The sequence below is a fragment of the Pinus tabuliformis genome, chromosome 5_2 (genome assembly GCF_031772625.1).
Source record: "Pinus tabuliformis cultivar Carrire ecotype Pingquan chromosome 5_2, CPIR1, whole genome shotgun sequence".
NCBI lineage: Eukaryota > Viridiplantae > Streptophyta > Pinopsida > Pinales > Pinaceae > Pinus > Pinus tabuliformis.
Window position 1 is genome coordinate 287,513,313 of NC_142306.1, and position 18,697 is coordinate 287,532,009.

The 18,697-nt window shown below is 29.7% G+C and overlaps 1 protein-coding gene across 1 annotated transcript; it reads left to right on the top strand.

Annotated features, from left to right (window-relative positions):
* The first annotated feature begins 15,794 nt into the window (after nt 1–15,794).
* On the top strand, nt 15,795–16,019 carry LOC149158666 (uncharacterized). Its single transcript, XM_089437587.1, has one exon. The coding sequence runs from the start codon at nt 15,795–15,797 to the stop codon at nt 16,017–16,019; it is 225 nt and encodes a 74-aa protein (XP_089293713.1).
* Nucleotides 16,020–18,697: the final 2,678 nt, after the last annotated feature.

Genomic DNA, 18,697 nt, shown 5'->3' on the forward strand with positions numbered 1-18,697 from the left:
AACATGAATTCATAAAACCTTATCTTTATACCAAACTTTAATATCCTAGTAGTATGAGATTTCCTTATGCGCAACTCAAGTTCTTATAGGCCTCATATTAAGACAAACCACAATATTCCCATGACAATCATACTTTTTAAATTTGGTTTTTAGAGCATACTATTCATGAGGAGAATTTTGTAATAAAATGGTCCCACTACTATGAGATCATAGGGTGCCTTTCTTGTCTTTTTAACAATTCATATAAATCCCTCTAGAAATTTGTTGATTGTGAAGATTAAGGGTGTTTTATCCTTTTCTTCACTAGAGAGTTCATTTGTGTCCATGAAATTTTCAAAATAAAATATCTGTAATAATTTGCACTAAAATATTTAACTTTATTTTATATCACTCTCATGACTTATGTATGAATATAGCCACTATAAACATCTTAGCTCTTAACTCATGTGATATGTTTGCAAGGCATTACAGATGTATTTGTACCATTAATATTACACTTATCATATAGTTTTTTATGGTCTTAAATGGTAGAAGCTTTCTTCTAGCATAACATTATTTTAATTTATTTTTATGAGATATCCTACTTCATGAATATGGGTCATGTTTAGATTTTCAAGGTTCCTTATCTTACTTTGGAATTCCTTATTTCTATGTAAATAATGGAATCATGTTTGTTCTTTGTGTCACTAACTATATTATATTACTTATAGTTCGCAAATCATTTTGAATTTTAATCGACATTCATGAACAAATTAAATAAAATTTAATTGATTATAAAAGATGTAACACCTACCACCGTCTTATGTAGTCTTAGGCTATGGGAATGTTACTCTTTTGACCTGATTTCCATGGTCTATCATGAAGATGTGGTTGCAACAACCTATTTTCCTTAAATTTTTTGAAACCTAAAAATAATGCCGCCATTTTGTTCAATGCATTGAGAGCTCTCCGAAGATACAAATTTTACCTCAATCTAAATCCTAGGTAGAAAGTTATTCTTCTTAGAACTTTAGTCCATTATAGCATTCATGTCATCAAGGGGAATCTACTTGGCACCCACGTTGCCAGACATGGTCCTCCTTGTGCCATGCCACTACTACATCGAGGTCCACACATGATATCAATATAAACAATTTTTTTTAATACTTATTTCCTCAATATTGTGGTTCCCAATATGACCTTTCCTAGGGCTGGTATTCTAACACTTCTCCCGATACTACATTCCGTGGGTACCATGTTCCCCATTACCACATCTCCACAGACCAGTAAGTGTTATTTTCCACAATACTATAATCCACAAGATGATATCATTTACTTTCCCGAGGTCCTATTTCCCCAAGGATCATGTTCCCTAGCACCATTTCCCTTGGGTGCCATGTTTCCTTGTATTATTTCCACCAAGACAATATGATTAAAACCATGTTTATTTTATTTATCTAATTAAGTTTCAATGAAAATAATCACATCTTATTGAAATGATTACTAATTAATCCCATGTATAGCATTCAATGGATTTTACAATAGAAAACACGTTATTTCAAGACTATGTTCATTTCATTGATTCAGTGAAAACTTTAATAAACTACCATCAATTCCTTGCACAACTTGTAATTTGGTTAAAATTATTTAGAATCCTATGATTATCAATTAAGTGAAAATGAACACACAGATTCTCATAACTATACAAGAAGAGTTGTTTTCCATCTATCAGACATTGCTAGTCCTATAAAAAAACTAAGCTACTATATTCATAAGAAATTGTTGTCAAATAAGAGAGCATAAACACATAATTTCTCATATCAATTATGAACATAATGTTGATTAGCATAGTCCATATGTTCACTAAAAAATATAAACATATAATATTAATATACAAATGTATTATACTTATTTGTGTTTCTTGAACTAGATGGAAATTGATGGAGGGACTTCCACTCTGCACCTAACCATAGGCTAGCTAAACATAAACACTTTTGTAGCTGACTACCCTCAAGCCAAATCCAAGGAAATGCTTGCTCAGGGAATTCACAACAAAGGCTTGATTAAACACTTAAAATAAGAAGCCCACTATCCAGATGATTTATCGAATTCCCTCTAATAGTCAACGCAAAGGGGATTTATTAGTTGTACATGTAACAAGCACTAGGATGGTTTATCAATTGTTTCCTAGTAGTAAGAACCATAGTGACACACTATTTCCGTTGATTTCACTCGTAGGGGTTCACCCAAGATTCATATGGGATATTGATTAGTCTTGGGAGTTGGAATACAGTTTCTAGGTGTTTTATCAGCCATCTTTTCATAGCAAGCAACATAGGGGTCTTATGTACACTATCTAGGTGGTTTCTCAACTACTCATTAAGAACCATAGTTACTAATAATTCCCTATCCACGTGGTTTATCAACTATATAGAAATCACCACAACGATTCGTTCTTCCACTAAGCCTCACATTGATCCATACTGACTTAGAAACATTGTCTAGTGACCTCACACATAGTTCACAGGTGATTCACCCACAATTTACAAGGATGTAACCCATGGTATAGATGGGATATTTCTTAGTATTAGGAGTTGGAATCCACCATGTGGTTTATGAGTTATATAACAAGCACCATAATGATCTAGTCTTCCACTAAGCCTCCCGCTCATCCACACAAGTTTAGACACACTCTAGTGGTCTCACACACAATTCACATAGAATTCAGCCAAAATTTACAAGGGTTTAACTCATGCACAGGGCTTTGCATACCAACTTAGACACAAATATGTCTTCTACAACCAATGTTCAACAAATCCCACACACTACAAATATCAACTCGGATCCCTTGAAAGGGATAGATACTTAGTCCAGGAGAAAACTCAAGTGGACTTAATCAACAAGAGAGAGTTTGAAGACTAGGAAACCAATCTGTGAGAGAAAACACCAAATTCTTTAGTTTTGCCCTTATATATTTCTTTCTAGTGTACTTTTTATCCATTTCAGAGGCCATAGCCATGTCTCTTTGATGTGCTAGTGGAAGGACCTCGTTTTCCCCTCTACCGCCTCTAATCACATCTCATAAATTAACTACCAACAAGTGGCTTCCACCAATTTTTCACCACTACTTCCAATTGCATCTCATGAATTAACTGTCAATAAGTGGCCTAGTCATGTCTGCAAATGATTGTACACTAACTATAGCATTTAGGTTAAGGGATGACTTCATGGATTTCTTGGAAAACAAACTCCATGATACATTGAGATTTGGAAGGTTTTCCTCTCCTTCCATCTACAATGATAAGAATAAGATTTAAATGTTCAAAATATATTGTATCAGCCAGTTGTGGCTCTTACTTCCACACCAGCATTAGAGTCACATTACAAAAATTAGGGTAAATGAAAAGACTAAGAGTATCAATCTTAATAAGAAACAATTTTTAATAATATGATTAGGGAATTTGAAATTGAAATTATGCCATCAAAAGTTACATAATGTACAAAACTACGGGGTTATGAACAACAGCACAACACCTTAACAACCTCAATAAAACCTACCAAAGGATCAAAAAAAAAAAATATGCCATCAAAATAAAAGTATACATCATAGTAGATGTATTACTATAAACATAAGGTTGGCATAAAAAAAATAAAAAAAATTAGAACCATCAATCTTAATACAAACATGTATTATCACTCATAATTGAATGACAAAGTTAATTTATAGTAGGAAAAAATCTTACGAATAATTACATTTGCTAAAAAAAAAACCTTTCAAAACATATCTAAATTTGAAAAAACAAATGCATCACCATTGTGCAAAATCACTTTTCACTTATGAGATGCAAAACATAGCAATATTATTACAAATTTATTGGACTTTGATTAATCATAACAATATTGCTACAAATTCATTAGATTTTGAATAATCATAATAATATTGGTAGAAGCGCATTATACTTTCAATAATAACTAGATTATAATATGATTCATTTTTAAAAGAACTTATATAAGTTACACTTCTGTAAATTCACTTTTGTAATTTTTATTAAATTTTTTTAATATTTATATAAAATTTTGCTAAAAAGATTCTTAATATTTTCATAATAAATTAAACTAAAAATTAATTAAAACGATATGATAATATATGTTAAATATTTCTATAATTTTTTATGAAAATTTAAGTAAAAGTAAAACTTAATAATATGTATCCATGGCCATAAATTTCTCCACTAATAATGTCTTGTGCCAAAATATTATTTAGTTCAATAGTTCTTTAATTTTAACATCAGATTAATATATATATAATAATAATGCTACTTCAAAGTTTTTAGTTGGTTGGCAACGCTAATCTTGGCTGCATATTGCCTCTAAAACTTACCATTATGATAAATTCTTCTAATGCTGACTTGTGCCAATGTATTATTTGGTTCAATAATTCTTTAATTTCAACCTTAAGTTTATATCTATATCTATATATATATAAAATAATGCTATCTCAAGGTTTTTGGTAAGTGAGCAATGTCAATGGACATCATTTAATTATAAGTTTCTGGTAAATATTATTGAGTTAATATTAATGATGGTACATGTTATGAGTTATTAATTAGATTATTGATATTGAATTTTATAAGTTTCATAATGAGTTAATTAGTTAATATTAATGATGGTACATGTAATGAGTTATTCATTGAGTTAATGAGCTAATATTAATGATGGTACATGTAATGAGTTATTCATTGGATTATTGAAGTTGAATTTCATAAATTTTTTAAATATGTAATTTTTTAAATAACAATTTTGGATTATAAAGAATATCTTGAGCTTAAGTTGATTGCAAATACTCATAATATTTTGAGAAGTTGCGATCAACATAAAAATGCCATAAAGAATATAAATGAAAAATAATATTAACAAAAAAATTAATATAAATTTATAGTAGAAACCAGATTGATTATTGAAATGACTATTAAATTTATATATAAACACACTAGTTAAAAATATGTCTTTTATTCTTTTAACAAACATCTAGTAATTACATTGATCGAAAAATGTTATAAAAGAAATCAATACAAAAATTTCGCTATATTTACATACAAAGAAAAAAAACTATAACTAAACTTTATAGCTCCAATATATCACCCTAATAAAATTTTAAAATACAACCACTTAACATAACCCATGTAAAAATATACCCAAAATATTATTCAATATTGACTCGTGCCAAAAAAACTAGGTCAGAACCATACATTTTATTTAAATTTAAATTTTTAATTTAAAAATCAATATAAAAATTTTGTACTCATTTACTACTCTAAAAAAATATTTATAAAAATAAAAAATCTTAATCAAATTTAAAACAAAATATAACAGATATCAAACGAAATTAGTTTTTAAATTAACGAAAAAAACTACTTAAATCACATCCGTGAGTAACAACGACATCTCAACCCTGGTGATTCTTGAGATTTAAAAGGGTAAAGCAATATCTTATAATATACAATTAACAATTAACAATTATGGTTTTTTTCATGCCAGCGTGGCATAGAACAAGATCCTCAATGATCTAGAAAGTGTCATTAACAATTAACAATTATGGTTGTTTTCATGCCAGCGTGGCATAGAACAAGATCCTCAATGATCTAGAAAGTGTTTGAATAAAAATAAGTAAGAGATTCCGGGAAGAAAGCCATGTCCTAAACGATTCTAGAAGAGAGGCCATGGAGTAAAGATTAAAGTGTATGATAAATAAGCCACGCTGCAGTGAACTGAATCTACACTATCACAGCTATATTTACCACTAAATATGGTTGATATACGTGATAAGTCAACTGATTATTAATAGCTATATAAATATTAACAACCATATTATTTATATAATAATATAAATATTATATTAATATTATAATATTATAATAATAATATAAACTTATAATAATATTAATTAATTAGATTATCATTAAATTATTCAAAAAATAAAATAATATAAATATTATTATATTATTATATTAATGATATAATAAGTATCTCTATTTTAACTAGCTCAAAGAAGAAAATTAATATAGCAAAGATTAGAACGAATTCTCATGAGCTCCATAGTGAAACAGGTCGTTGGGCAGTTCCTAAAACGCCATGGACGGAAAGGATTTGCCATATATGTGAGAATAGGAACATCGAGGATGAAAACCACTTCCTCTTAGAATGCCCTGCGTATAACCACATTAGATCTCAGTTTCACAATCTTTGTTACAATACTAACCTTCCTAGCCTTTTACAATGTCAAAATTGTAGTGAGCTCGGGAGGCTTCTCTCCAAGCTTTTTGAGCATAGGAATAAAATATTAAATCAAAATAGATAATTTGTTTTTTTTTGTTGATAAGTGGGTGAATCCTGAAAATCACTCTTACCCTGTGGCTGAAAGGCCACGACTCAGGGGCATCTAAGCCATCAAAGTCACCCGGGGATCGCACCCGTCCTGAGCCGCACCAACGGAAACCATGCTGGATTTTTTGGTATCGGCGAGACTAGAACCGGTGACCTTTGCATACGGAGCGCCTTAACAGCGCGCTCCTTCACCAACTGTTCTAAATCTCTTTGATAAAATAGATAATTTGTTTCTTTAAGTCCGATAGACCATTGTTTGGTCTCAGCGGACGTTAATCATCATAATCATCATCATCATAATCATAATATTAAATTATAAAAATAACTATAACAATTATATTGTATTATTATTATAATAATAGAATATTATAATAATAATAGTAATATAGCTATTATAATAATAATAATAATTACTATTATATTATTTTATTACTATTATAATATTATAATAATATTTTATGATTATTATTATATTATTATAACAATAATATAAAATAATAATAATAATAATCACAATTATATTGAATTATTATTATTATAATAATAATAGCTCATACTAATAATTATGATCCAATAATAATTAGAAGAATTGTGATAAGTGAATTATTATGTTTAATTTTTTAAAGACCAATCATTTATAATAATTAATAAATATATAAATAATAATAATGATATTCTTATATATTTATATATTTATGATTATTATATTAATATTATTACACTAATATAAACTCATAATAATATTAGTAATATTAAATACTAATAATTCATAACTAATAATATTAATTAATAATAATAATAATAATTATTATTATTATTATTATTTTGAGGTTTTATTAATTCAACCATGTTTATTTTAGTATTTTTAATATTTATCTTAGGGTTTGTATACATTGATTTTATAATTTTAGTCCCTTTTGTTTATTATTACCCAAGGGATTAATACTAAAAACCCAAGGGATTATGAACTAAAGGGAATAATATTAAACATAAGGGACTAATATTATAAACCCAAGGAATTAGTGAACCCAACGGATAAAAATTAAGAACCTAAGGGATCAAGAAGCGCAAGGGATTGATATTACAAATACAAGAGATTAATAAAGATGAACATGATTGATATTATAAACCCAAGTAAACAATAAAACCATGGTTCACCATGCCTGCCTATGATTGACAATGGTTTACCATGATTGATATTATAAACCTAAGTGAATAATAAACCCAAGGGATTGATATTATCAACCCAAAAAACAATAATTAAATGAAGGGATTAATACTAAAACCCCAAGGGATCATGAACTAAGGGAATAATATTAAACCCATGGGACTAATATTATGAACCCAAGGAACTAATAAACCCAATGGTTTAATATTTTAAACCCAAGGAATTAGTGAACCCAACGGATAAATATTAAAAGCCTAAGGGATCAAGAAGCGCAAGGGATTGATATTACAAATACAAGAGATTAATAAAGATGACCATGATTGATATTATAAACCCAAGTTAATAATAAACCCATGGTTGACCATGTTTGGCTATGATTGACAATGGTTTACCATGATTGATATTATAAACCTAAGGGAATAATAAACCCAAGGGATTGATATTATAAACCCAAATGAATAATAAACCCAAGGGATTAATACTAAAACCCGAGGGATTATGGACCCAAGGGAATAATATTAAACCCAAGGGACTAATATTATAAACCCAACATTCGTAAACCCAAATATAAATATTACAAAGACTAAAATAAACATGATTTATTTTCATGGTGAGACAATCCTTGTCACAATGTGACATTCAACCATGGTTGACCATGGTTGACCATGATTGATATTATAAACCTAAGGGAATAATAAACCCAACGGATTGATATTAAAACCCAAATGAATAATAAACGCAAGGGAGTAATACTAAAACCCCAAGGGACTATGAACCCAAGGGAATAATATTAAACCCCAGGGACTAATATTATAGACCCAACATTCGTAAACCCAAATGTCAATATTACAAAGACCAAAATAAACATAATTTATTTTCATGGTGAAACAATATTTGTCAAAATGGGACATCCAACCATTGGGCTAATATGGTAAACCCAAATATAAATATTACAAACACTAAAATAAGCGTCGTTTATTTTCATGGAGAGACAACCTTTGTCAAAATGCGACATTCAACCATTGGACTAATATTATAAACCCAACATTGGTATACCCAAATATAAATACTACAAACACTAAGTTAAACATGATTTATTTCGATGGCGAGACAATCCTTGTCACAATGCGACATTCAACCATGGTTGACCATGATTGATAATATAAACCTAAGGGAATAATAAACCCAATGGATTGATATTATAAACCCAAATGAATAATAAACCCAAGGGATTAATACTAAAACCCCAAGGGATTGTGAACCCAAGGGAATAATATTAAATCCAAGGGACTAATATTATAAATCTAAGGGAATAATAAACCCAAGGGATTGATATTATAAACCTAAAGGAATAATAAAACTAAGGGATCAATACTAGAACCCCAAGGGATTATGAACCCAAGGAAATAATATTAAACCCATGGGACTAATATTATAAACCCAACATTGTTAAACCTAAATATAAACACTACAAACACTAAAATAAACATGGTTTATTTTGATGGTGAGACAATCATTGTCACAATGCGACATTCAGACATGGTTGACCGTGGTTTGCTATGATTGACAATGGTTTACCATGATTGATATTCTAAACGCAAAGCAATAATAAAACAAATGGATTAATACTAAAACCCCAAGGGATTATGAACCGAAGGGAATAATATTAAACCCAAGAGACTAATATTATAAACCCAACATTCGTAAACCCAAATATAAATATTACAAAAACTAAAATAAACATGATTTATTTTCATGGTGAGACAATCCTTGTCACAATGTGACATTCAACCATAGTTGACCATGGTTGACCATGATTGATATTATAAACCTAAGGGAATAATATACCCAACCGATTGATATTAAAACCCAAATGAATAATATACCCAAGGGAGTAATACTAAAACCCCAAGGGACTATGAACACAAGAGAATAATATTAAACCCAAGGGACTAATATTATAGACCCAACATTCATAAACCAAAATGTAAATATTACAAAGACCCAAATAAACATGATTTATTTTCATGGTGAGACAATATTTGTCAAAATGGGACATCCAACCATTGGACTAATATGGTAAACACAAATATAAATATTACAAACACTAAAATAAACATGCTTTATTTTCATGGTTAGACAATCTTTGTCAAAATGGGACATTCAACCATTGGACTAATATTATAACCCCAACATTGGTATACCCAAATATAAATACTACAAACACATTAAACATGATTTAGTTTGATGGTGAGACAATCCTTGTCACAATGCGACATTCAACAATGGTTGACCATGATTGATAATATAAACCTAAGAGAATAATAAACCCAAGGGATTTATATTATAAACCCAAATGAATAATAAACCCAAGGGATTAATACTAAAACCCCAACGGAATAATATTAAACCCAAGGGACTAATATTATAAACCTAAGGGAATAATAAACCCAAGGGATTGATATTATAAACATAAAGGAATAATAAAACTAAGGGATCAATACTAAAACCCCAAGGGATTATGAACCCAAGGAAATAATATTAAACCCATTGGACTAATATTATAAACCCAACATTGTTAAACCCAAATATAAACACTACAAACACTAAAATAAACATGGTTTATTTTGATGGTGAGACAATCGTTGTCACAATCCCTTGTTGATAATATAAACCTAAGGGAATAATAAACCCAAGGGATTGATATTATAAACCCAAATGAATAATAAACCCAAGGGATTAATACTAAAACCCCAAGGGATTGTGAACCCAAGGGAATAATATTAAACCCAAGGGACTAATATTATAAACCTAAGGGAATAATAAACCCAAGGGATTGATATTATAAACCTAAAGGAATAATAAAACTAAGGGATCAATACTAAAACCCCAAGGGATTATGAACCCAAGGAAATAATATTAAACCCATTGGACTAATATTATAAACCCAACATTGTTAAACCCAAATATAAACACTACAAACACTAAAATAAACATGGTTTATTTTGATGGTGAGACAATCGTTGTCACAATCCCTTGTTGATAATATAAACCTAAGGGAATAATAAACCCAAGGGATTGATATTATAAACCCAAATGAATAATAAACCCAAGGGATTAATACTAAAACCCCAAGGGATTGTGAACCCAAGGAAATAATATTAAACCCAAGTGACTAACATTATAAACCTAAGGCAATAATAAACCCAAGGGATTGATATTATAAGCCTAAAGGAATAATAAAACTAAGGGATCAATACTAAAACCCCAAGGGATTATGAACCCAAGGAAATAATATTAAACGCAGGGGATTAATATTATAAACCCAACATTGTTAAACCCAAATATAAACACTACAAACACTAAAATAAACATGGTTTATTTTGATGGTGAGACAATCGTTGTCAGAATGCGACATTCAAACATGGTTGACCATGGTTAAAAGTAATATTAATATGCATATTCATATCAATTAATATTTATAAATAAATGAGAGTACCTTTCGGATTAATCACATTATTAGTATTTGGTCGACATTTCGAACCAACTAATGTAGTATATCCATATTAGATGTGGTTCATCGACATTAGTTGGTTCAAAATGTCGACCAAATCCTAATAATGTGATTAATCTGAGAGATACTCTCATTTACAATATGGCTCACAAAAGCCTAATATCTAACATTTATAAATAGTATTAAAACTTAATATTAAATTTTATTTATATTAAATGTTATTAATGTTGATGATATATTTTATTAATTAATTAATTAATATAATATCAATAATATTAATAAATTAAAATAATAATAACATATAACATTGTGAATTAAAAAAAATTAATATTATTTTTAGTATTAAATGTTAATGATATTATTTATAATAATAATGTTAATGTCATTAATAATTTTAATATTGTTAATTAAATGTTATGAATATTAATATTGGACATCTATAATTGAATGCATAATTTATTCTTCTAATTATATTCATCATCTATTTCAATTTATTCTTTTAATTTATTTCATGTTTTGAATTTTTTTAAAATTGCATTTCAAAAATTATTATTTAACAAATATATTTCAAAGCTTACTCATTCACTAGTATTGATATCTATAATTTTTCAATATTAAATTTAATCTACTTTACATTTTAAGAATTTAATGTTCAACAAAGATAAATTTTAGAATTATATTTCAATATCTAATATTTTTCAAAAATAGATACTTATCATATATTAATTGATGTTTTGTTGTTATTTTCCACTTGACATTTTAAAGTTTCTATGTTTAATAAAAATAAGTTTTACAATTACATTTCAAAATTTGTTGTTTCATAATGAACATGGATAATTTGATACATATCCATTTTTTCTAATTGATTTTAATATACACTTCATATTTTAACATTTCTATCTTCAATAAAGACAAAATTAATATAATATTTCTAAATTTTATGTGTTATAATTACAACTTGGAATCCATATATTTATGATGTGTTGTTATTTTCCAATTTACATCAAATTTTTTAATGTTTTTCCACTCTTTCAAAACCATGTATATTTATAATGTTGTATTGTTCTTTCCCACTTTACATTCTAAAATTTATGTTTAGTGAAACTATAAATTTTACTTTATATTAGAAATATAAAGTAAGCCATATTTAAAATATTATTATTAAAATAAAAAACATAAAAAATTACCAATTTCTTTCTTTTTATAATCATAAAAATACTAATTATATTAAAAAAATTAATTCTAATTTAATTTAAATTTTATAATTTAATTTATCAAGCAAATGCAAATATTAATATTTACAAGATAGTTCAATTATGAAATTAATAATGAAACTTTTTTATTATAGAAATTGTATTCGTATCACCCTGAAAAGCTTTAGTTGCATCTTTCATATGTAATTTAATTGGATTTTTCATGTTTCTAGGTAGTTATATTTGGATTCCAATGTTTTTGCATTTGTTTTCCTGGCCACCATATTTACATTTCCACAATTTTTGGATTTTTTTTTTTGACAATCATATTTATATTTCTAGCAGCTTTGGATTTTTCATGGCAATCACATTTGCATTTCCAGAAATTTGGGATTTTTCATGGCAATCATATTTGCATTTCCAGCGTTTTTGTTGTTTTTCTAGGAAATCATCTTTGCATTTACTGCATTTCTTTTCCAACCATATTTGCATTTTTGGATTTTTGGATTTTTTGAAACAACCATCGCTAAAAGCATGTTATGAATTTCTGGAAATTTTCCACAACCATATTTACGTTTTCAGTTAAATCATAGATTTTGGTTTTTCCTTTTTTTAATAATCACTAATATCATGTTCTGAAATTGTTAATAAAATAGAGAGTTTGCATTAATGAAATTTTAATTTTAAATGTTTAAATATACTATTTAAATATGTTTTTTCAGATTTTTTATTATATTTAAAGAAAAAAGATAAAAATTAAATGATCACTATTTCATAAAAATAAAAATAATTTTGTGGGGTAAGTTTATCTTTTTTAATTATTCTTAGGAACTTACATTTAGAGAAAAAGTTAATAAAAAATAAAAAATTATCGAGATTAAAAGAAAACTTATCGTAATTTTGTGCCTTTTTTTAATGAGGTTACAAGAAAATTTATCGTATTTTCATCGGCATCGGATTCGAATAATCCCTACTTCCTGACTCGCTACCAGAATAATCCCCACCATTTAATTATTCCAATTTAATTATCGGCAATTGCTGTCGGCAATTTCACATGGAACAGAGCAATAACATAGTGCTCCAATAACCCCGATGCAATAGTACATGGATTATTGGAAATCACTATCGGCAATTCCAACACTCCAATGCTAGGTTCCTTCCATTCCGATCTGGCCATGCGATAACAATCACGGACCAGATAACCTTTCCACTCTTCTCTATAATGGTTTGGGTCCGGGCTGTCAGAGTTCGAACTTCAACGGTTCCAAAGGTCCCTTCCACTCCACTTCTAGTTCTTGCCATGCGATACTATAATATACACTTCATATTTCAACATTTCTATCTTTAATAAAGACAAGATATTTATGATGTGTTGTTATTTTCCAATTTATGATGTGTTGTTATTTTCCAATTTACATCAAATTTTTTAATGTTTTTCTAGTCTTTCAAAACCATTTATAATGTTGAATTGTTCTTTCCCAGTTTACATTCTAAAATTTATGTTTAGTGAAACTATAAATTTTTAAAAGTAAGCTTCAAAATTACTATTTCACAAATATGAAAATGTATAATTTAATAGATACACAAGATCTTTAATAGTTCCACTATATACATACATATGAAATAGTTCCAAAAATCTTAACACAGGCGCTATAAATGATAGTTATTAGTGATATATGCTTTCATCAAAATAATTTGGATAAATCTTTGATGGATGAACCCATTATTGTAATCATTAATCCCCCACCATTATGATGCTTTTATGTTGCGTAAATATGTAACCAACCGATCTTTTCTTTTCAGTAAATATATACAACGACTTTGTCAATTCTTAAATATGTTACAGATAAATCTTTCTATTAGACAATATTATAAATGCTTCGTAAGTTCTTCACTAAGTGAACAATAAAATGGAAAATGGTTAGATGTTGAGGTGCGGTTATCATAGGTTTAGGGTTTAATATTTGGCAAGAATATATGTTTGAGAGTTGTTTTTAAAAGTTATTAAATATTTAAAATTAACAAAAACATATTAAGTATTTATTTTTAATGAAAAATAAATTTATATCTTCGAGGTGTTAAATGGGAAATTCGACTTCTTTCCCGATAAATAAAAAGAGAGGCATTTTTTTTTTTGTAGATTTCACTTATTTTTTTTTCAGATTGGAAGATATTGTAAATATAAATTAACAAATTATTGTTTTAATAGTATTTTATATTTATATTTGCTATTTAGGCATAGAGTTGGTTAAAGAATTGTAGTTGTTTGGTTAGAGTTTGTATTCTTTGGACTTAAGCAAATAGGTTTCAAGCCTTCCACAAGAGTGAAAGCTTACTTTCTTATGGAGTATTTTATGGACTACCAAGTGACATGGTTTTCCTTGAATAATGGTGGTGATGAGTCAATACATTGATGATAGATTTTCCCATTGTATTTAAGAAAATAAATTAATACTTATTATTTAAAATATGATTATTAATGTGTTTTTCTTAATATTTATGAATATCTAATACAAAATATTATCCACACTTTTACATTTAGGTTATTAATTTTTTTTCACTTTCTGGTTCACGAATACCCGGGTCAGTGGGTAACCGCTACATCCAGGGTTGTTTAACACTGAGTGGACGCCACCCGAAGGGCATCAACACCCCTCGGACTATTCACTGACCTGACCCCAATAGCTTTCGGGATTCGACCCTGTGACCTCCCATTGGCGAGGCACTTGATTTGACAGATTGAGCTAACTCTTGGGGCTTACATTTAGGTTATTATTATTATTATTATTAAAATTACTATTTCACAAATATGGACATCTCTAATTTAATAGATACACTATATACGTACATCTAAAATAGTTCCAGAAATCTTAACGCAGGCACTAGAAATGATAGTTATTAGTGATATATGCTTTCATCAAAATAGTTTGGATAAATCTTTAATGGAGGAACCCATTATGGTAATCATTCATCCCCCACCATTATGATGCTTTTATGTTGTGTAAATATGTAACCAACCGATCTTTTCTTTTCAGTAAATATATACAACGACTTTGTCAGATCTTAAATATGTTATAGATAAATATTTCTATCAGACAATATCACTAAGCCTTGATGATGGACTCACTAAGTTAGTCCGAAATTTTGGTTTTTTCCAAAAAACTGAAAACAGATTTTTCCACAAATTATTTAAAATATTATAAATTCTTTGTAGGTTCTTCACTAAGTGAATGATAAAATGGAAAATGGTTAGATGTTGAGGTGCGGTTATCATAGGTTTAGGGTTTAATCTTTGGCAAGAATATATGTTTGAGAGTTGTTTCAACTTTCAAGTACTTCAAGCACGATTTCTTTAATTGGAGAAAAAAAATGGAAACGGACATACTTTCTTAAATTACAAGGATTAGCATATCAGATGGGTATAAAAGAATCACTCTAGATCAGAAGACCAGTTGTATGGAGTGAGTCATGACAATGGCGAATGAGTTGGTTCTGAGTTGCCAGCTATGGAATGGTTATACTTCTATATTATACCAGTCACTGCTTTTCTTCTTGCATGGAGATTCTCGTTCCGGGGAAGCAAAAGGAGGCCGCTTCCCCCGGGGCCGTTTCAATTCCCCATTCTCGGAAACCTCCACCTTCTTCTCGGAGGCCTTCCACACCGAACGCTGGCAACTCTGTCTCTGAAATACGGGCCTCTCATGTCTCTACGCCTCGGCTCCACCCTCGCGTTAGTCGTCTCCACTGCAGATGTGGCCAAGGAATTTCTCAAAACCCATGATCAGGTTTTCGCCAGCAGACCTGCGACGGCCGCCGCTGAGTATTTGTCATATAATTATTCGGACATTGCCTACGCTCTGTATGGCCCTTCCTGGAGGCATTTGCGTAAGCTCTGCGTTTTATAGCTGCTGAGCTCCAGATGAATTGAACAGTTCCATTCTATAATCCCCACCATTTAATTATTCCAATTTAATTATCGGCAATCGTTGTCGGCAATTTCACATGGAATGGAGCAATAACATAGTGCTCCAATAACCCCGATGTGATAGTATGTGGACTATCGGAAATTGCTATCGGCGATTCCAACACTCCAATGCTAGGCTCCTTCTGTTCCGATCTGGCGATGCGATAACAATCGCGGACCCGATAACCTTTCCACTCTTCTCTATAATGGTTCGGGTCTGGGCTGTTGGAGTTTGGACTTCGGCGGTTCCAAAGGTCCCTTCCACTCCACTTGTGGTTCTTGCGATGCGATAATGGTTCGTACCCGATATGGGTATGAACCAGATTCAATAATATTTCAATTCCAGAACTACATCCAGATTAAATCTTTTTCTAAGATTTCCTGTGTAAACAGAGATTCCACTGTGGATCATAGATTTTGGTTTTTCTTTTTTTTAATAATCACTAATATCATGTTCTGAAATTGTTAATAAAATAGAGAGTTTGCATTAATGAAATTGTAATTTTAAATGTTTAAATATATTCAACAGCATGGAAGAACTTTTACTACTATTTAAATATGTTTTTTCAGATTTTTTATTATATTTAAAGAAAAAGGATAAAAATTAAATGATCACTATTTCATAAAAATAAAAATAATTTTGTGGGGTAAGTTTATCTTTTTTAATTATTCTTAGGAACTTACATTTAGAGAAAAAGTTAATAAAAAAAATAAAAAAATTATCGAGATTTAATAAAAATAAAGATAATTTTGTCTAGGTAAGTTTATCTTTTTAATTATTCTTATGAACCTTCGCTCCTTTCATTCCGATCTGGCGATGCAATAACAATCGCGAACCTGATAACCTTTCCACTCTTCTCTATAATGGTTCGGGTCTGGGCTATCGGAGTTCGGACTTCAACAGTTCTAAAGGTCCCTTCCACTCCACTTGTGGTTCTTGCGATGCGATAATGGTTCGGACCCGATATGGGTATGAACCAGATTCAATAATATTTCAAGTCTAGAACTATGTCCAGATTAAGTCTTTTTCAAAGATTTCCTGTGTAAACAGAGGTTCCACTGCGGATCTTAACAATGCATGTAAGAGAACATGCACGCCGATATGAAAGGGAAACAACCCAACAGGCCTAAGCTTAAGTGTTAATTGGAAACCAATGATTGAATCACTATTAATAAAACACAGAAAATAATAGAACCGGAACTGATAAATGCATAAAAATACCAGTTAACAGGGAATACAATCAGATGCACAGAGACATCACAGGGATTCGTCCTTGCTCTACTCTCTACTCCTTACATAATTAGCTTCTCTGCTTGCTTTCAGAAACCAGAAAGTGAAATACTCCACTTGATTTTCCATTTGCTCACCGAACGAGTTTCTACGCGCAGAGCTGAGAATGGTCTTATCTGTTACGATGAAATAAGCTAAGCCAATATCCCTAGTCAAAGTACAAAACACAACATGCAATTTCTTTAGATAATTACAATGAGTGAGACTAATGAGAGTGAGAATGAAGAGAATGTATTCTGCAAATCTGTAATGTATAAAATTTGATACATATATTCATGAGGAGAATCAAGCAACTACAACATAATAATAATAATGGGGGATTTGATCAAATTAAATTGTTGGCTTACTTGAGGAGACAGTAAGTGCCTGTGCAACATGGTTGAGGTTAGCCTGTGCCCAAGGAATAGCCCTCGCTCCTAGCATCTGCACATTATTAACGACCCTCGTCATACATTAACCCACCCATCTACACATTATTAAGGACCTGCGTTATACATTAACCCACTCAGTAGCGAATAACCTGGTTTCATACGTTTCAGAATGCAAAGAGACATCATTTTCATTTTAATGTATGAAAAGTGTCCTTATTACTTGAATTTATGCCTACATACCTCATTGTCATGGTTATGGATGATTGTTGGGCATAAATGGTTCAATCGTCATTGTAATGGATCAAAATGTGTCCTTATGCTTCAACCATTGATACATTTGAGAATGCAAAGAGACCACTTTCAAAGGCACTTTGAAAGACGAGTGTTCGACACTAATTTTTTTATTTCATTTTTTCTTAATCCTACATACATGGTTATCAACAAGAGGCACAGTAAATTTTTAATCATGGTTTGTAAAAAATTAATTTAAGTATGGTCTAAGTATGTGTTCTAGATATGCAAGAAAATTACTGTTGCGAATTTCATTCATTGATTTAGTGACGATTACAAGAATATACTGACATCTTTCAAGCCATCCGATCAAGAAGATTAATTAGGAAAATGATTAAATTGTGGATTCTGATAGGGAGAACACCTATTGGCATAAATATAGGCCTGCATTCACATACCTTATGCAGTAGGTCACCGTTACTAACATTTTTTCTGGGAGCTCAGCTCTTTAAGCTCTAAATTGATAGTTATGTGTTTGAAACAATGATTCACCTAGTGTTGTTAATGTAGAATACCATATGGACAACGTGCAGAGCCTTTTT

Coding starts and splice junctions, on each gene's coding strand:
- LOC149158666 (XM_089437587.1), top strand. CDS start 15,795: ATGGAGATTCTCGTTCCGGGGAAGCAAAAGGAGGCCGCTTCCCCCGGG.